The following is a 21,934-nucleotide window of genomic DNA, read 5'->3' on the forward strand; positions in this document are numbered from 1 at the left end:
GATTCTTCCTGAACTTCATTTAGAGATCCTTTGGGGATCACACTTGGAATTCTTTCGGGGATTTCTTCTAGAATTTCTTCGGAGATTCCTCCTAGAACTTATTTTGGAATTTCTCCTGGAATTCCTTTGGGGATTCCACCTGGACTTCGTTCATGGAGTCCTCCAGAAATGCTTTCGGGGATTTCTCCTGATATTCTGTCGTGGATTCCTCCTGAAATTCCTTCAGGGTTTCCTCCTGGAATTTCTTCGATGGAATTTCCTCCTGGATGTCCTTTAGAGATTCCTCATGGAATTCATTCAGGAGTCCTCCTGGAATTCCTTCAGTGATTCCTTCTAAAAATCCCTCAGGATTTCCTCCAGGAACTTCTTCAGAGATTCGTTCTGGATATTTTTCGTTGATTCCTCCTGGAAATACTCGTATTCCCTTGAAAATTCCCACTGGAGTTCATTCGGGAATTCCTGCTGGAATTCCTTCAGGATCCGTGCTGGAGTTCTATTGGGATTTCCTCTTGGAACACCTGCGGAGACTCATCCTAGAAAACCAGTGGTTTTCTGCGGGCACGAGACTTTTACAATGCTGAAGCAGGACATGCAAGTACTCAAAGTGTTCGAGCACCGGGTACTAAGGACGATCTTCGACGGTGTGCAGGAGAATGGTGTGGCGAAGAAGAATGAACCACGGGCTCGCTGCACTCTACGGCGAACTCAGTATCCAGAAGATGGACATATTGTCAGAATGCCGGACAACAACCCTGATAAACTAGTGTTCGCAAGAGATCCGGATGGTACAAGAAGAACTGAAGGGCAGCGTGTAAACAATCTACTCTATTCATATCTCAGAACATCCTTGCGCCCAATTACCTCATAGAAATTCTATTCTCAATCTAAACCACCGTCTCCCGAAAGCTTTCTTTGGATGACTGCCTTGAATTGCTAGAGCGATTAGTCACCGCCAACATCAATCGATTCATCAATTCACTTTTCAGTTGTATGAAATGCAATCGCTATTATAAATACCACTCACCCATTGATGCAACTAATCTAAACAGTGCTCTGCAGAGCGTCAATTTTCGAAGTAGGGGTTAATGGTGTTCGAGCTCTCGCAGACTGCATGGTTTAGGCTCACATGGTGTGATGATGAATCCTTCTCGCAGTGAACAATTATCAGTGTTTATATTTAGATTTGGCAATCAATGCGAGAGCAACACCGGTCGTGACAGATGAATTGAAACATTGTAATCTGTTTACAAAATCTCTGTACTAATTGAGGCTGATCTCTGACCGCGTTTACAAGTGTTTTTGTAACTAAATCACATACATATGTACTCTGATGCCAACTCTCAGAGCATGACGAGCCCCGGAACAGAAGTCTTTAGTTGCAGCAGCCGGTTCAACTCTCAAGCGACTATCTACCAAAGCAAATACAATCAACACCTGGCGGGCCCGCTGACATTGACAACACGCTGACCCTACAAAAGGTGTCTTCATGGTGGCACACAACGAAACCATCACATTTTCCAATCGCCTTGATCAGCTCAGCATCGATCGCTTCGTGTGCGTTTTTAGTGCCTCTTAATTAGTGATTTTCGATTCTTCAGTTCAAATATCATATTGACGCCTCTGAAGGGGGGACCTGCGTCTTGGCAGGTTTTTCGAAACCCTGCTCCACCGAAGTTTAGGGGTGTGTAGTGTGCCACACTGCCGAATGCAGCAGGATGCAATTAGTGTGAGGCGGGAGGGGTTCGCTAACATCGCACCTAGCTACCAGCCAGCGCGCGGTTGTAAAGAAATCGTCGTTGACCTCGAACGAAGACGAGCGCGAGCGCTTCTTGTGCTGGTGGTGGATAGAATCATTTGCGGTAGCCCATGAAGGCAGCCTCAGCAGAGCAGCTTGGTGGAAACCACTCGCTCGCCGTGTTGTTGGTTCGATTTTGGCCTCTTGGGGCTTTTCGCAACCGTATAGTGAAGCGTATAAAATTTTGATGCAACCTCCGGAGTGGAGGGGCTTGGTGGCTTCTGATACGTACAACGGTTGTACGTACGTATAACTCATTTCTGGTGCATGTAAGGCTGAACGAACAGCGATAGTTTCTTGTACGGGAACTAGCCCAGTACTTGGAGTGGGCTGAAAAATCTCAAAAATGATTTTGTTTCTAGAAAGGTAGCCGTTTATATCGAAATATCACATCAAAATTCTCTAAATTCTATATAGGGTAGAAACATCAATTTTGGCCAGCCGTCTATCTTGACCCTACTGAGTTGTACAGTCTATTGAGATCTTTTGAGCTTTTGAGATCTGGTGGTTATGGTTTCTAATTCGTATGTAGAAGATACTAGGGTCAATTCATGACCCGTCCTTTTCTTCTCCCATTGTACATACTTTCTTTCTATTACAGCTCATATTAATGTCCATAGGCATCGCTAGAACAAGAAAAGGGGTGAAATAACCATTCCCATTTCTTTTACCTTCACACACAGTGTTAATCTATCACATGACGCCTACAAGCTATGCAACCAGCGAACTGTGTCGCATCATCTTCAGAGTAATCAACGTTCAAACCTACAACAATTTACGTCTGGCAACCACGTATCAATGTGAACCCTCTGCCAGGCTTGTCCGCACTGAGCGCATGAAAATTCTGCTCTTTGGATTTACACCATCAAGCACATCATAAATTAGGAATCTTTTCATCTTATCAGATAGAAGGATGTTGATATATTGTGAATGTCATTTCGAACTGTCAAAAAACCGCACCGCAGCGCCGCACGGGCCGTTCAAAGTGAAATTCACTAGAGTGTTTTCACCCGGGTGAAAATCTCTTTGCGCGCTCCGTGTGGCTCTGTGGTGCGGTTTTTTAACAGTTCGAAATGATATTTACAATATATCAACATCCTTCTATCTGATAAGATGAAAAGATTCCTAATGTATAATGAGCTTGATGGTATGAATCCAAAGAGCAGAATTTTCATGCGCTCAGTGCGGACAAGCCTGCCTCTGCCACACAACCAGTCCCCAAAAACACATCAACATCCCATAATTAACTTGTGCAAATTCAGGCTCAGCAACGTTCTGCCATGGACAAACGATTGACCTTATCACTTCGTTCCCCTTGACAATTGTTAATTATTTACTGAAATTCCTACAGCTTCAGGAACTTGAGCTTTAGGATTGAGCAACTTAAGCCGTAGAACATGGAACAACTATGCTGCATACGGCAGCGACTGTAGGTCGGTAAAGTTAAGTGTAAAAATTACTGTGATCATATATTTTAGAGGACTGCGGCCCAGCAAACTTTGGATTTCCTAAAGGTGGCTCCACCCCAGTTCCGGTTACCGGTCAGACTAAGGCCTGAGTGCCCTCTGCTGACGTAGGAGCCGGCTGCAGTCTACTCGGTCCATCGCTGTGTGTCTCCAGTTCCGCATTCCATAAAAGGTCCGCAAATCGTCCTCCACTTAATCGACTAGCGCACCACGTTTGACAGAAACGACACTCAGAGGATTGGATTTTTTCAATCTTACTCAGATGATATTTATTCGGGCAGTGGCCAGTCATCAGACTAGTAATTACTTTGATATCTCTTTTGTTTAGATTCAATATGGACTTGGCTTTTTCTGCACTGGGTTTTATGAATAGAAATACACTAGAACTCCAATGGCACTGTAGTCACTTTTCTCTTTTAATTAATTTAATAACTTTAATTGCAATAATTTATTATTTTTAAGTGTCCTTCTTGTAGAGGACCTTTTGTTTTGGTAAACAAAATTAACTTGACACTTCTAGTACCGCTGCTGACGCTGTAAGGGCGTGGCAAACTAGATGTTAGTCACACGAACAGTCGCGACATTGAACTTCTGTGGCTAGTTATTCTACTGTTTTATGAGCCTTTTCGCTTGCTTGGATGTATTCGTGGCATTCCAATTAGATTCTACCCTGGAAATTTCTCAAGTTTTTAGTTTCATCCGAAGAGCACCCTCAGGAATGCCACATAAAGGTTCACGGTCTACAAAGCTTGATACCGCACTTTGTCTGGCTAAATTGATGACGTTTTCATTTCCCAGAATTCCACAATAACCGGGCACCCAGTATAAAGTTACCTCGTTTCTACTGGTCATTAGCTTCAGAGAAATAATGCATTCCCACACTAGCTTTGATTGACATGTGAAAGCTCTTAGCGCTTTTAGAGCCGCCTGACTATCCGAAAAAATACAGAACTTGGCAAGCCTACAATTTCTTTTCAAACAAATGTTGGCACTCTCTAGAATGGCTTGAAATACAGTAGGACAGCATCCCATTGGTATAGCCTTATATACCAGAGCCGAAAACACCAGCTCCAGTATTTTCTCCTATCTTGGACCCATCAGTATAAAATACAATACAACCTGGACGTAAACTTAGCCCTCCAGGATGCCGACAAGAACTCACCGCTTTGAAGGGAACACCATAGTTGGTCTTTGTTATTATTCAATCTTCTACTGTTTTTAAAAGTCCATGTTTAATTTGAAGTCTTTGAGGATCCTCAAATGTCCAACAAGATCCCCGTCTAGGATTTTATTGTAACGTGTAAACTTCAGGGCACTTTTTTTATTCTTCAATCACTTAACCTAATTGACAGCTCTTTTTGTCCACTAGGGCACTGCGTGAGCGTTTGGCGGCTGCACTTACACTTTATACCTAAATGTATCCTATTCTGATTCTTCTATATCGAACTGGTTGCCTTTTGCGCTGCTGTCACTTTTCTATCCTGTCCATGGTAGAATGATGAGCACGAGGATGTTTGTGTGTGGCTCTTGTTTCTTTTACAGTCCGATTGGGGGTCCATCATGAGTTGCCGTTTAGCCGATATCCATGTTTCCGGGTCCGTTAGAGCATATGCTCAGACGAGGGTCAGTATCGGCTGCTCTCAGAAGGGAAGAGCAATTGACGAAAAAATGCAAGTGCCGGGGCTGGGATCGAACCCATTAACATTCACTTGTGAAGTGAACGTGCAGCAACTACACCACGGGCCCCGGCTATTTTTTTTTCGCCGCTTGTAGTTTAACAAATTGATGCAATGACAGTATATTTAGAAGGGCATCCAAAGCAACTGAATGAATGCTTTTTATTGCTCCTATCGTGATATACAAACAAGTCTTTGTAGCTTACTTAGCTTCTTTAGAGAGGTTACCTTATTTGTTTTGGGCCATCAAACAAGTGAAGCATAAGTAATGTAAGGTCCACTCGTGTTTATCCCCGCTCACCTCATTAGACCTTCTCAGGCAATGTTAAATAGCAAGCACGAAAGACCATCATTTTGCCGCAACCCTCTGCGGGATTCGAAGGGACTCGAGAGTGTGCCTGATACTCGAACTATGCACATCTCACGATCCATCGTCGCCTTGATTAGTCGTATCAGTTTATCCGGGAATTCGTATTCGTGCATAATCTGCCATAGCTGGTCTCGATCGATTGTATCATACGCCGATTTGAAATCGATAACCAAGTGATATGTGGGCACGTTGTATTCGCGGCATTTCTGCAACATCTGGCGGATAGCGCATTTTCCCATGAATCCAGCCAAATATTAATATTCATGAATTCTTTTGCAAACGGTGATAGATGGTGACATAAAATTTGAGAGAGTATTTTGTAGACAGCGCATAGTAGTGAGATCGCGCAATAGTTCCCACTGGGGCTGCAAAACGGTGTGTCGATCAGGAGAGTGTCCAACGTAGCTCTGATTCTCACGAGTTCCTACCTCATGCTTTCACGGGTCAATCGATAAGAAAGACCGCCAGCTAAAAGTTGTGTGTTCAACTGGTAGTGCAGCCTGGGCACTGTTGACTGGGTCCTTGTGACTGTAGCTAGATTGAGGAGGTGCGACCCGAGTGTCTGTTCACCAAGGAGGTGCGGCTCAAACAGCGTCTGTTCTGGCATCCAGCGGCTGTGTAGAAAATGCTGCATCATGCCCAACTAGATCCAAGGTCGTAGCCCGATCAGCGTAGTCGTCTCAGTGTTAGTTGGGACACTAAACAGAAAAGGCACGATGGCCCTCCAGCGAGTGTTGACATAGGCCCAATAAGCCACCCGTAAAAAAATCCCCATTTCAAATAACATAAAAGAAAATACGAAAATACAACACTTTGTCCCAGTAAGGTGAGGACTATACGCCAAGAAGAGAAGAGGAGAATGGCTATCCTAAACTAACTAAAAAGGAGCATAACTTGCATATTAGAACTTTATAATCCCAAATTTAGCCGGTAGAGGTATTTTCAACTCAAACGAAACGACCATTGTTCACTTAGGTAATTAATGTCACCCCAATTCAAGCAAATCAAAAGTTAGATTTAAAAGCTGCTGTAGGCCGTGTGGCAAGCACGAAGATACCCTGTACCCAAGGATGTCATGGAACGTTCCTTATTAAAAAAAAACCCGGGCCGACCGGGAATCGAACCCGTCATCCTCAGCATGGCATGGTCGCCAAAATATCCACGCCTTTACAGCTGTAGCTATATGGGCCCTAATTCAAAACCATTCATGATATGTCAATCCCGTATTGTCTCATGTAATCATAACAATTCTTAACAAACTTAAAACAGATAAATTGCGTGTTACTTTCACTTCCTTACTAAACACTATAATATTCAGTAGTTAATTTGTATAAATTTAAGACCTAGCTGGCGAATTTAACATACACCTGAATCATAGAGGTAATAAGCTGCAGAGGAAGAATGTTGCTGGTGGGGATAGGCGGGGATATAAGTATCAAAGCGTCTTCACTCGTATTATCTGAATTAATTCGAAAAATAAAAATAATATTGCAATTTACTTCAGACTCTACAAGTAAACACGCATTCGTTACTCGAAAAATGATATCCATTCCTTATTTAATGGACCCTCCAATATCAATAACAAAAAGAGTGAACTGAGAATTATCCATGGGAACCCAGTCGCATATTCTATAGGAAGTGTTCTCATTATCAAATCACTTCAGAACTCAACAAAATCACATCCCCTGCACACATCACTGCTACATACAGCTGATACTATCCATCGACATAAGCACGCTCTAGCACTGATCTTGGACACTGATTCAACTCCAAATGCGTCGCGACGCCTGCTTGCTTTGTTATTGCTATACTGCGCAAGAGCGTTTCGGTATATGCCCCCGGTGCACCACAACATGCGCTTCGATTTGCACAACTTCTTGCACACTCGTGCTCGCACGGGGGGTTTTGGAAACGAATTAGTTTTTTTTTGTTGAGTCTATGCAACACTACTGACGGCTTCTGTTGTCTGACTGTCTAGCTTGATCCGTATAATTACCTAAATTATTGTTCTCCTTGGCGTCATCGCACCGCTCCACGACCCGTATGATTCCGCGTCCGGCGATCTTGGGAAACATCATCGTCGCTCCCATCTCCGTCAGGCGGGCCACGATTGTGTTACTGTTGTTATTATTATTGTCATCTCCACTTCCGTTGTTGCCATTGTTGTTGTTATTGTTTCCATCATTGGAAGCGGTGTTGGTAATGTCGTTACCAAAGTGCGATGGAGGCCTCATGATTGCTGCGGTTTATTCCTGATTCAACACTGACCCCAAAAATCGGAACTATTTTGTCACACTTTAAGTCGCACTAAAGTTTGATAAATATTTCACTAAGCGCCTCTACTGCTAACTCGATGCACAATCAACCGTTTGCAGAAAATTTTAAATTCAGATTAAGATACTCCTCCAAAGCCTGCCAAAATTTCACACGCGTTGTTACGAAACAAAGAAAATTCTCAATGCCTGCTTTGCTTCAAGGAAACTTTTCCACCCGAAGACAGTTTTCCAAACAAGCACTCCGACTATCTTCCGAAATCCGCGAGAAGGTTTTCACTGTTTCACTGTTCGCCAGCGAATGACTTCTCGATTGCTGGTAAATTGTTCAAAGCAGCCCCGCTCCAACAGCGTGTTGTTTGTCCGTTGCATGCACTACGCCGCCAAAAGGCATGTGTATCGTTTCCTCTCTGTCTGTTCGTAGTAAAACCGCATGTCTATGTCTACTAGCTAGCTGTACTGAAACGCAACAGTATAGTTTGCTTTTAGTAGACCAGTCACCGACAGACGGACGGACGGACGGACGGATGGCTTGGACGAAGACGGTAGCTTTGCACGTTTTCCTCCCCCGCGCCGTTCGGTTCTTGCTCGTCCATCGGCAGCGCTACAAATGTATACAAACAAAGGAATCCGACCGATTGACTTCTGGTTCGTCGTCGCCGTCGTTGTTGTAGCGAAATGACGCTGCACTGAAGCCGTCGCCGCCGCTCGTTGCTCGCCCCACTCATACCGTCGCGCCAAAGTATAAACAACGCGCAATAACGGTAAATTCACGATTTTCACGCCGCAACGCCCCCGTTTCAATATCGCTGTGTACAAACAGTCACGGGTTTTCCGCGAGCCATAAATTTTCCTCGCTTTACTACCGCGCTCCACATTTCTTCCGAATAAGCCCTTCGATGACCGCGGCAAGGACTAGCTACTGCGTAGTTCCTTCTCTAGCGAAACACTATTGAAAAATTTCGATCAATTCAAAATATCTCACTTACCTTCAAAAATCAAAGTCAAAATCATTCGCTTACTCAACAGACGAAACGAAACACCACAAAACAAAAGCAACAAAAAACATCGTAGTATGGAGGGACATTTAAACTTTTTTATAACGTTATCATCTCATCAGCTGTTCTCCACCGTGCATCGGGTAAACCGGTTGGTAAAGTGCGGTGGAGTAACGACACGAGCAGGAGGGGTGCCATGTGCGGTGGTTCGCGAATGCGATGTTGGTTGATGAAAAGCAACCAGCACGAGTGAGACGGAACGAAAACAAAGAAAATTTGTTTTGAGTCTCGTGCACGCGAACGGACGCTTGAGTACCGATCTGCATCAGCGTTGTGTTGTGGATGGCAGATGTGTTGGTATTTACGCATCTACGATGGGCAGTGATGCCAAGTGGTAATACATTTCTCTATGGATCAGTTATCGAAAACAATGATTCTGTTATATGGGTTACATGTATTTCAATTACAAAACGAAAAAAAACATATTCTACATATGCATTTCATCATTTCACTTTTTTAGTTTATTATGAGTTTCTTCAATATGACATTTCCATAGACAAATAGACGACCGATGCGTCACATACAATCTAGCATACAATCGACATACAAATAATAAATATTATTGCCATATTTATCTCATTACCCCAAATAGCATTCATTCATGCTTGAATTTTATGGAAAATTGACTCAAGATACTCACCATGTATGTAAAAAAAAATCGCCCCATATCACCCTAAAATTGATAAAACTCATGTCAAAATATATTTCATATATCAAAAACATCACAATAAGTATTGCGCGCAAACCACAATATTCCGCGCCGAAGACCCAGCGCCAGATTCGGCGACAAAGATACAGCAGTCGCCGGACAGCTGGCAATTCTGATATTTGACGGCGCTCATCCGTTAGCTGTGGGAGTGGTTGTCATGCAAATAGAGCTTTTTACTGAAAATGCATGTGTAATAAGTTATAGTTAACAGATTTGATGTGCTGTATCGCGTAAGCTATCGCTTAAAAAAAAACGTCATGGAATTCAGCAAGGCAAGGAAAATTTTCAAGGAAAAAAGCAATATGTAAACTTAACCCAAAGTTGCCAAATTTTCCAAAAAAAATATACACTTGTCTCAGTGTCGCTGGAAATTGGGTCGACCAAATTTTAAGATGAGAGCGGTAATATAACCTATTTTCTATTAGCTTTCAACTGCTTTTTGTCGAACATGGCTAAACAATCTGGGAAGGAAAAAAGTTATTAACAAAATTAACTCTTGATGTCGTCGACTAAAAGTTTGGGGTCACCCCTCAATATGCATCAGCCAAAAGTTTGAGGTCAACAAATCACTTTTCCATGTTTTGCGATAGTGAACCCAAACTTTTGGCCGATACTTCATTTTGAGGGGTGGCCCAAACTTTTGGTCGATGACACCAAGAGTTTATTTACTTAGTAACTTTTGAAAGTTAATAGGAAATAGTTATATTTCTGCTCTCATCTTAAAATTTGGTCGACCCAATTTCCAGCGACACTGCCGTAAGTTTATGTTATTTTTTATAAAATCTGGCAACTTTAGCTCAACTTAACATACAGGGGATGGGGTCTCCAGTTAGCCTAGTGGTTAAGGCTATGGATCGCCAATCCGGAGACGGCGGGTTCGATTCCCGTTCCAGTCGGGAAAATTTTCTCGACTCCCTGGGCATAGTGTATCATTGTACTTGCCTCACAATATACAAATTCATGCGATGGCAGGCAAAGGAAAACCCTTCAATTAATAACTGTGGAAATGCTCAAAGAACACTAAGTTGAAGTGAGGCAGGCCCAAGTCCCAGTGGGGACGTAGAGCCATAATGAAGAAGAAGAACATTCAGGGGATGTTTGGGATAGGCAACTTTTTTTCTCTCACAAAAAAAGTTCAACATGCTATAACTTTTCATAGCATGCATCAAAAAATCTCAAATTTTGACTGTTTATCAACCTATTATATGTGCATCATTGGTACAAATTTGGGCTCGATTGATTAATGTTTCGCAAAGTTAGAACCGTTCGGGTAAAACTTTTTTTTTAAACAACTCATTTTTGAGCTGTCAAATCTCGGAAACCAGTGAAGCGAATTGAATGAAATTTTGAACGTACACTAACACTATGTACATGCTTCACAGACTATTAAAACATAGATACTTTTTGAACGTTGAAAAAAGTTATCATGGATTGATACTTTTTGGATTTTTCACGAAAAAATGTAATTTTTTTAAGTCAATGTCAATAAATTTTAGTGTTGATGTCCAAAGATTTTCCACTTCTGTTCTCATGTTATCTTTAATCAGATATATTAGAGCCTATATAGATTAGAGGAAAAACACATTTAATAATTTTTGTGTTGTATTGTAAATTTGACTTATTTTCCTCTATTTGGGTGAAAATTTCAACCCGATACAACTTGATTCGCCGTGAAAAAATATTACATTTTATAACGTTGTATTAAGTATCAATATATTGTTGATAAACGTTAAAAAATTAATTCAATTCGGTTCACTGGTTTCCGAGATATGACAGCTCAAAAATGAGTTGTCTGAAAAATAGTGTTTTACCCGAACAGTTCTAACTTCGCGAAAAATTATTCAATCGAGCCCAAATTTGTACCAATGATGCACTGCACATATAACAGGTTGATAAACAGTCAAAATTTGAGATTTTTTGATGCACTCTACACAGATCGAAAAAAGAATGTAAAATTGTGTGACATATGATGCACATGATTAGAGCGTGTGATATCACAGAAGTTTACATGACATATCATGTAAATGTCATAAAATATCATGTAAACTTACGTTATATGTCATGTAATTCAGCATGACTCTGAGTGTTTACATGACATATAACGCAAATTTACATGACATATCCTGTAAACCATCATAACAGAAAGTTTACATGACAAATATGAAGTTTACATGACGTGTAAATCTCATTATTTTTATCTGTGTATGAAAAGTTATAGCATGTTGAATTTTTTTGTGGGAGAAAAAAAAGTTGCCTATCCCAAACATTTTGGCCACCCCATGTACAACCATTTTTGTAAAAAAAAAATCATTTAAATCATGTTCAAAGCAGAGCGTTCATAATTAATCATAAATTTAATCATGATTAATGATTCATCATATACACTACCCGCCATAAATATGAAATCGCATCGCCTAGTATTGCAACACCCCAGTTGAATATTGCAGCACCCCCAGAAAGTTCATCACTTTCTGAACTGTATCTCAAAAACCGTATCCCTGCATAGTTTAGACCTTCAGCAAAGTTGATCAGAAGACCTATGGCTATCAAATGGTAGTAAGTTTAGTGCGTAATTCCGCCGCTATGTGGCGCCAGTGTGCATTTAAAACGAAGTACTTTGACATGGTTTATCTCAAGATTCTGACCACCTAGAAAGTTCGTGTCTTCAGCAATGTTGATCAGACGGTCTATGACTATCAAATGGTGGTAAGTTTAGTGCGTAATTCCGCCGCTATGTCGCGCTAGTGTGCATTTAAAACGAAGTACTTTGGCATGGTTTATCTCATGATTCTGACCACCTAGAAAGTTCGTGTCTTCAGCAATGTTGATCAGACGGTCTATGACTATCAAATGGTGGTAAGTTTAGTGCGTAATTCCGCCGCTATGTGGCGCCAGTGTGCATTTAAAACGAAGTACTTTGACATGGTTTATCTCATGATTCTGACCACCTAGAAAGTTCGTGTCTTCGGCAATGTTGAGCAGACGGTCTATGGCTATCAAATGTTGGTAAGTTTAGTGCGTAATTCCGCCGCTATGTGACGCTAGTGTACATTTAAAACGAAGTACTTTGACATGGTTTATCTCATGATTCTGACCACCTAGAAAGTTCGTGTTTTCGGCAATGTTGATCAGACGGTCTATGGCTATCAAATGGTCGTAAGTTTAGTGCGTAACTCCGCCGCTATGTGGCGCTAGTGTGCATTTAAAATGAAGTACTTTGGCATGGTTTATCTCATGATTTTGACCACCTCGAAAGTTTATGTCTTCAGCAAAGTTAATCAGATGGTCTATGACTATCAAATGGTGATAAGTTTAGTGCGTTATTTCATCGCTATGTGGCACCTGACATTCCGTCTGGGATTCCCCCTGGAATTTCTACGGGAACTCCTCCAGCAATTACTTCGGAGGTTCTTCCTGGATTTCCTTTGGGATTTCCTCATGGAATTTCTGTTGTGATTCCTCTTCGAATTTCTTCGGAGATTGCTCCAGAAATTTCTCATTGAATTCCTCCGGGGATTCCACCTGGAATTCCTTCGGGGTTTCCTACTGGAATTCCTTGGGGAATTTCTTCTGGAATTTATTCGGGGACTCCTCTTGGAATTCCTTCGGTGATTCCTCCTAGAATTCCCTCACGAATTTCTCCTGGAACTCTTTCAGAGGATATTTTTCGTTGATCCGTTAATGAAATCGTTTGGAGATTTTTACCCGAATTCCCTTGGAAGTTCCCACCGGAGTCCTGCTGGAAATTTTTTGTGGATAATTGCTGGAATTCCTTTGGGATTATTTGCTGAATTTGCTCTTGAAATTCCTGCGGGGGTTCCTCCTGAAATGCCTTTGGGGATTCCCCCTAAAATTCCTTCGAAGGTTCCTTTTCAATTTTATCCACGGGTTCCTCATGAAATTTCTTCGAGGATTCTATTTTTTTTTTTCGATGGTTCCTCCTAGAAGTCTTTTGAGGTTTTCTTCACGAATTACTTTTAAAAATTCTTTCTGGAATTTCTTTGGGGATTCCTCCTGGACTTCCTTCTGGATTCCTCCTGAAATACTTTCGGGGATTCCTCTTGATATTCCGTCGTGGATTCCACCGGGAATTCCTTCGGGGTATCCTTTTAGAGTTCCTTCGGGGATTTGTCTTGGAATTCCTTCGTGGATTCCTGCTGGACTTCCTTCAAAGTTTCCTCCTGATATTTCTTCGGATATTCCTCCTGATATTCCGTCGGGGATTCCTCCTAAAATTAACACGGGAACTCCTCCTGGAATAACTTTGAAGTTTCCTCTTGGAATTCCTGTGGTGATTCCTCTTTTATTTTTTTCGGAATTTCTCCTGGAACTCCTTAAATTCTCCATGAAATGCCTCCTGAAATTCCTTCAGGGTTTCCTTCTTGAATTTATTCGGTGATTTCTCCAAGAATTCCTTCGGAAATTCTTTCTAGAACTCGTGGATTCTTCCTAGAGTTCCTTCGAGGATTTCTTCTTGAATTTCTATGGAAATTCATCTTGGGGGTTTTCTCTTAAAAAACCTTTGAGGATTCCGCTCGAAATTCATTCGAAGATTTCTTCCGAAGTTCTTTCGGTGGCTCCTCCTGGGATTTCTGCATAAATTTCTCCTGTAATTTCTTCGGAGAGTCCTTCGAAGATTCTTTCTGGAATTCCTGCGGGGATTCCTCTTAGAATTCCTTCGGGGATTCCTTCTAGAATTCTCTCAGGGATTTCTCCTGCAAATCCTCCAGAAATACATTTAAGGTAATTTTCGTTGATTCCTCTTAGAATTCCTTTGGGGACTCTTTTCCTAATTTTCTTCTAAACTCCCACTTGAATTCTTTGAGGTTTCTTGCTGGAAAATCTTTTGGAATTTCTCCTGGCTATTTTTCGTTGATTCCTCTTAGATATCCTTGCTTAAAGGATTCCTTCTCGAATTCCCTTAGAAATTCCCGCAAAATATAGTCGGCGCACAGGTAGGTCTAGGTGGTCAGAATCATGAGATAAACCATTTCGAAGTACTTTGTTGTAAATGCGCACTGGCGCCACATTGTGACGGAATTACGCACTAAACTTATCACCATTTGATAGCCATAGACCACCTGACAAACTTGTCTGAAGACACGAACTTTCTACGTGGTCAGAATCATGAGATAAACCATGTTAAAGTACTTCATTGTAAATGCGCACTGGCGCCACCTAGCGGCGAAATTACGCACCAAACTTACCTCCATTTGATAGCAATAGACCTTCTAATCAACATTGCTGTAGACACGAACTTTCTAGGTGGTCAGAATCTTGAGATAAACCATGTCAAAGTATTTACTTCGTTTTAAATGCACACTAGCGCCACAAAGCGGTGGAAGTACGCACTAAAATTATCACCATTTAATAGCCATAGACCGTCTGATCAACATTGCTGAAGACACGAACATTCTAGGTGATCAGAATTATGAGATAAACCATGTCAAATTACTTTATTTTAAATGCACACTAGCGCTTCATAGCGGCGGAATTACGCACTAAACTTACCACCAGTTGATAGCCATAGACCTTCTGATCAACATTGTTGAAGACAAGAACATTCTAGGGGGTCAGAATCATGAGATAAACCATGTCAAAGTACGTTGTTTTAAATGCACACTAGCGCCACATAGCGGCGGAATTACGCACTAAACTTACCACCAGTTGATAGCCATAGACCGTCTGATCAACATTGCTGAAGACACGAACTTTCTAGGTGGTCAGAATCTTGAGATAAACCATGTCAAAGTACTTCATTGTAAATGCACACTAGCGCCACATAGCGGCGGAATTACGCACCCATTTGATAGCCACAGACCTTCTGATCAACATTACTGAAGACACAAACATTCTAGGTGGTCAGAATCATGAGATAAATCATGTCAAAGTACTTCGTTTTAAATGCACACTAGCGCCACATAGCGGCGGAATTACGCACTAAACTTACCACCATTTGATAGCCATAACCCTTCTGATCAACATTGCTGAAGACACGAACATTCTAGGTGGTCAGAATCATGTGATAAACCATGTCAAGTCATTGTAAATGCACACTAGCGCCCCATTTGATAGCCATAACCCTCTGATCAACATTACTGAAGACACGAACATTCTAGGTGGTCAGAATCATGAGATAAACTATGTCAAAGTACGTTGTTTTAAATGCACACTAGCGCCACATAACGGCGGAATTACGCACTAAACTTACCAACATTTGATAGCCATAGACCGTCTGATCAACATTGCTGAAGACACGAACTTTCTAGGTGGTCAGAATCTTGAGATAAACCATGTCAAAGTACTTCATTGTAAATGCACACTAGCGCCACATAGCGGCGGAATTACGTATCAAACATTTCACCATTTGAAGATCATAAACCTGCTGAACAACTTTGTCGAAGGTCTAAACTTTGCAGGGGATACGGTTTTTGAGATATAGTTTAGTAAATCAGAAGGTTTCAGGTGATGCCAAACTTTTTGGGGTACTAGAAGATGCGATTCCATATTTATGGCGGGTAGTGTATAATATATGATCCAATTTAAATTGGTTCAAATGCTGTTCTAAATCATATAATTTATGATTCTTTTTTCAAAAATCTCCCGGACAGAATTACCTTTTACTTTTGAAACTTCAAAAACATGTTAAACAATATGTATATTTTAATCATTTTCTGTTTTTGTGATTGATTAATCATGATTTTTTATTCAATGAGCCATTTTTAATCATTAATCATAATCAATAATCACAGATGTAACCAATTTTAATCATTAATCATAATCTTTAATCACCCTAAAAATCAAATTAATCATTAATCATAATCAATAATCACCAAAATTGGAATTTTAATCATCAATGATTAACCCTTATGTGGCCGGCAGGGTACCCGGGTACCCAGCACCCATTTAAAATACACGGTGTAGAAAAAAGCATAAAGTTTGCCGGCCACATAACGGTTAATTATAATTAAAATTTTTGTTAATCATGTTCAAAGTTTCTTTGACCTCATATTTTATGCAAGATATCTAGCCAGATAATCTAGGGTTTGGAAATTGGACGCAAATTGGCGGAGATATAGGGCAACCGGTTGCCAGACGAGGGCGAGCTCGATGAGGCCCCTCTAGAGGACTGCTGGAGTACAGTGAAAGCAGCCATCAACGACGCAGCAGAGAGCACCATCGGGTACGTGGAACGGAATCGACGGAACGAATGGTTCGACGAAGAGTGCAGAACGGTTTAGGAGGAGAAGAACGCAGCGAGGGCGGTAATGCTGAAGCAAGGGACTCGACAGAACGTGGAACGATACAAACAGAAGCGGAAACAGCAGACACGCCTCTTTCGGGAGAAAAAGCGCCGCCTGGAAGAAGCGGAGTGTGAAGAAATGGAACTGCTGTGCCGTTCCCAAGAAACACGGAAGTTCTATCAGAAGCTCAACGCATCCCGCAACGGCTTCGTGCCGCGAGCCGAAATATGCAGGGATAAAGACGGAGGCCTCTTGACGGACGGACGTGAGGTGATCGAAAGGTGGAAGCAGCACTTCGATCAGCACCTGAACGGCGTGGAGAACGTAGGCACGGGAGCCCACGGCAACGGAAGAAACGACGACGCCAGTGCAGCGGAGGACAGAAATGAACCAACTCCCACGCTGAGGGAAGTTAAGGATGCGTAAGGGTTTCGGGTGAACTATCCAGTTCATTCGAATCTCGCCGGGGACTGCGACAAGGTGACGGACTCTCATGCCTACTCTTCAACATCGCTCTGGAAGGTATGTTGCGACGAGCCGGGCTCAACAGCCGGGGAACGATTTTCACAAAATTCGGTCAATTTGTGTGCTTTGCGGACGACGTGGACATTATCGCTAGAACATTTGGAACGGTGGCAGAGCTGTTCACCCGCCTGAAACGCGAAGCAGCAAAGGTCAGACTGGTGGTGAATGCCTCAAAAACAAAATACATGCTGGTAGGCGGAACCGAAAACGACCGGATCCGTCTGGGTAATAATGTAACGATAGACGGAGATTCTTTCGAGGTGATGGAGGAATTCGTCTACCTCGGATCCTTACTGACGGCTGACAACAACGTGAGCCGTGAAATTCGGAGGCGCATCATCAGCAGAAGTCGGGCCTACTACGGGCTCCAGAAGAACCTGCGGTCGAAAAAGATTCACCCACGCACCAAATGCACCATGTACAAAACGCTAATAAGACCGGTGATCCTCTCCGGGCACGAGACATGGACCATGCTCGAGGAGGACCTACAAGCACTCGGAGTTTTCGAGCTAAGAACGATCTTCGGCGGTGTACAGCAGAACAGAACGGTATGTGGCGGAGAAGGATGAACTACGAACTCGCTGCACTTTACGGCGAACCCAGCATCCAGAAGGTGGCCAAAGCCGGAAGACAAATCTTTTCAGCCATTTTTGCATCTAGTCATGTTTAAAACGATTTCAGTCCACTAGAGCGCTCTTCAAATGTGCGATTCCTTGTCATTGAAATGAATTGTCACTAGCTCGGAATAGCTGGGAACAAAACACTAAAAACCCGGAAAAAAGTCCGCCAGAGTGAAAAAATGTCGGATGTCGGATCAAAGTCGGGTCAAATTTTATCAAATGTTGGACCACTGTTGGACCCACATCGGGTAACTATCGTGTCTATGTTGGGTTTGGTGGCCAAAATAAAAATAGGTGAATGCAGTAACAAATTTTGAAAACGACGTATAATCAATGGTGTAGCATTCATTATACGTCGTTTTCAAAATTTGTTGCTGAATGATAGGTTGATGTCGGGTTATACGTCATCAATTACGAACAAAGCTTCAACCGTTCAACAATTGGCGAGAACCGTCCAACATTAGGATGAGCTAGCTTAAGGAAGCGTTCAACATTTGGGTTACAGACTTCCCATACAAATGTTCTATTTTCTCTTAGAAAATGGAATTTAAGGGAATACAAATTCAATGGGCAGTATAAGGGATAAGTAGATCTAGACGTTCACTGGATATTTTTCAACTAAAGTGGAATTATGCACGGAAAAACAAACGAAAACCAAAATGCCAGTACTAACCGTTCAACAATTGGCGAATTACCCTAGCGAGAATCGGTCAACATTAGGTAGCTCATCATTAAGAAAGTGTCCAATATTTGGGTATACCCGTCTTCCGTTATAAATGTTTGGATTGCCCTTAGAAAATAGAATTTAGGAAAATTCAAATTGAATGGTAAGTGTCAGAAATCTTTGAATATTTTCCTACTACATACCGTGTTTCAGTACACGAATGAAAACAAAAATTCGAGTCCTAACTGTTCAACAATTTTCGAATTACCGTGGAGGGCCCATATTCTGCGCACCTAAAACTTTTTCAATTTCAATCTGCTGTAATAAATTCCAAATCGAACCGATTTGGCTGAATTTTTGACCTCACATAGTTATTAGCTTTGTAAATAAGGGGAAAATATTGTTCTTATACAAAACACTCAATTAATATGTAAAATCATGAAAACTCTAAAGTGTGTCTTTGTCCCTAATTCTGCGCGCCCTTTTTTGGAATGTTCCTTATTCTGCGCACATGGGAAAAAAATTCTAAAAAGATAACATATTGTAATGAGAACATAATTCATAGATGAAATGTAATTGAATACATAATTTTCAACTTTAATACGACATTACGACCATATTGGAACTTTGCATGTCCCTAGCATTGATACAACCTACTTTGATTACTAAGGAAAGGGAACTTCAATCATGATACACAAAAGGATTTTGTGGCATTATCAAATACGACAATGTAAAGCTTTTTAGTTATCCGCATATGTACATATGTATTATTATTAGTAAAATTTACTTTCATTTCTAAAGGCAATATAAACTTTTTCACCATGACAAGGTGGTACAATCTTTGTTTGCAAACTGAGACTTCTTTCTTGTTCAACTCCAGGGTTTCCTCTGTTTAAGAAAATTCCATGTAAACTCACATCATATGTCGCATTTGACGATGCTTGCATGAATACATAAAATTTCCCTCGAGATTGATAGCAAGTGGTTATTCCAGTCGAACTATCAGATCAAAAATTCAAGAATCGTAAATTAGCCTTTAAAGTTTATAAACTAACTTGTTGAAACGTAATCATACATTCACCGGATTGTTAAAAACAAGGAATATCCTAGTTATAACTATGGTGGCATTTATATGATGTTTGTTTATTAATTATATGTTCCAAACTTAGAGTTAAAATGTCTGCGCAGAATTAGGACCACCATTTGATACCGGTTCCTAATTCTGCGCACTTAAGAAGAACAAGAAGATTAGGAAAGAAGAAGAAAACTCAATTGTTTTTCGTTGATTCTGATTCCTCGAAGACAGCATTAGGCAATTTATTAGCAACTTCGCATACGGACACAGATTTCAGGCAATTTCCAGTACTTGCAACAGCATTTTATTTTTTTTACAAAATAATGGTCGTTAGTTTGAAAAATTTTTCTTCACAAACTTTTTCAAAACTATTGAAACAATATTCATCTGAAGCTAATTTTGAACTAGCGTTCATGATATTGTGGTATATTCAAGTAAGTGCGCCGAATTAGGGATTACGCAGAATTAGTGCCGATCACGGTACGCAACAACATCAGATCGATTCTTCATCCAACAAAAATACAATGAATAAGTATCTTCTCCTTCTTTATGGCTCGACGTTTGCATTGGAACTTGGCCAGCCTGTCTTAAACTTAGTGTTCTTAGAGCACTTCCACAGTTATTAATTGAAGGACTTTCTTTGCCTGCCTTTGCATGAATTTATACTATGCCAAGGGAGTCGATTTTTTTTCCCCGACCGGAACGGGAATCGAATCCGCCGTCTCCGGATTGGCGATCCATAGCCTTAACAACTAGGCTAACTTGAGACCCCAATATGTATCATTTGCTTCGTATATTTTTTTTAAACCTACTTTGATTTGCAAATTTAATTTTACCGATTTTAAAATGCGCAGATGTTTTGAAAACATCTCAGTTTTTATTTTTTTTATCTGTTGAAAGTTATGTACGTTCATTTTGCTGTTTTGCGTAGGATGTGAACTGTTGCTGGACCTATGAAGATCAATAGTGGAATTCAAACATAATTATTTTTTCGACATCTTAAAATGATACAATGTTTCATACAATTTGATTTGTGAAAAACAATCCATAAAACACCAAATCTAGTAAAATTGTACCCACAACACATGGTCACTTGGTTTGCGTGTCTACACCTCAATTAGTCAAAACACACAAACTAGAAGTTTAGCAACATCGCGCAAATTAGCAAATCCACTTTAGTGACTATGTTTGCGCTTTTCGCGCCCGATTTGCTCCAGTTCATGTTGGCTATCGAATGGAGGTTTCTTTAAATCCATAACCATCAGGCTTCTCGAACGAATTTGTCTGACTATCCAATCCATCCGTCGTAGTTGTTGTCGCTGTTGTATTGTTCGAATTGTGCAAGATTCGCTTTTACAGTTCGAGACCATACAGAGGATTGAAAAAAAACAACAGCACAATTAAAAATGACGAAAACCCATTAGTGGACGTGAAGGAGAATGTAAACGCGATTGGCTCGGTTTTGTGCTGTCACTATGTTCAGCGCGGGATGGGACCTTCTTCAGGTCAAATCAGTCCGTCTCAAGTTTATTACATTCGCATTTCCTTCGAATCCCCTCTGATGATTGAGTTTCCATTGTTCAGGAAATATTCTTACTCCCAACCCGGCGCAACAAGGAAAACATCTCAACGCCCACTCGCGTCGCGTCGGCCTGCCCAAGATGTGCGAACGGTTTTCCTCATCAGCTGCTTGTGTCCAATTTCCATCGTCACTAGCGCAGCGGACGCGTTCAACCGTGCTGGTCGTTTTCGGTTTTCCTCTTTCACATTGGAGAGGTGGAGGAATCCCCGACCGACCGAGACTGAGACAGACCGGCGCAAGGTCATGATCAAACACTGGATAAAGACGAAACCGCGTGTTGCACAAAGAGAAATTAACGGCTCAATGTCTGAACAGCAGCGCGTGACACGAAACGTGCCAACTGCCACAGATGGCGCCCGGACGTGTGGAGTGTCTCTCGGCGCGGGTTGACAAACTTCGATGTAGAACAAAGAAGTATGGGTTCAGGAGATTCCTTGTAGGAGCAATAATCATGTCTCATGTTCTAGTCATCATAACTGAATTAAGTACCTACGTAACAAACTGATAAGCAGGTTTGCAGCGTTGCTGATTGACGGTGCGATCCGGGGCCTTTACCCCCATTTATAATCGTCAATCTTTTAAACGTAAAAACAAAGCGTTCGCATTCTCATATCCCCACGTAGGTGTAAACACGTTGGAACAGTTTTCCCTCGGATAGTGCTGAATATTTGTAAGAACTGAAAGTTCTTGCAATTATTACTTCCACAAAAACACGGCTGATTCAACCATGATGACTCTCGAGAACCATTTTAGTCGGGTTGCTATCCAACATCCTGATCAAGAAACCCGCCCACCTTAGCCTCCCGATTTTCGCACTGTGGCTGATTTTTGGTTCTTTCTGCTGCTGATGCAGTTCGTAGTTCATTCACCTTCTCCA

General features: G+C 41.4%; 1 protein-coding gene across 2 annotated transcripts in view; it reads right to left on the reverse strand.

Annotated features, from left to right (window-relative positions):
• The window catches only part of LOC109433312 (leucine-rich repeat-containing protein 20), a 52,740-nt gene extending 44,051 nt beyond the window's left edge, over positions 1–8,689 (reverse strand). The window contains exon 1 of one of the 2 annotated variants that reach the window (XM_062861313.1): positions 8,570–8,689. In XM_062861313.1, coding sequence (XP_062717297.1) covers positions 8,570–8,594 — 25 coding nt within the window. In that variant the 5' untranslated portion in view covers positions 8,595–8,689. Of the gene's footprint in view, positions 1–7,303; positions 8,296–8,569 lie in introns of those variants that run through there. The other variant, XM_029866828.2, reaches the window with a different exon arrangement.
• Between the last annotated feature and the right edge of the window lie 13,245 nt (positions 8,690–21,934).

The sequence above is a fragment of the Aedes albopictus genome, chromosome 3, assembly GCF_035046485.1.
Source record: "Aedes albopictus strain Foshan chromosome 3, AalbF5, whole genome shotgun sequence".
Lineage (NCBI taxonomy): Eukaryota > Metazoa > Arthropoda > Insecta > Diptera > Culicidae > Aedes > Aedes albopictus.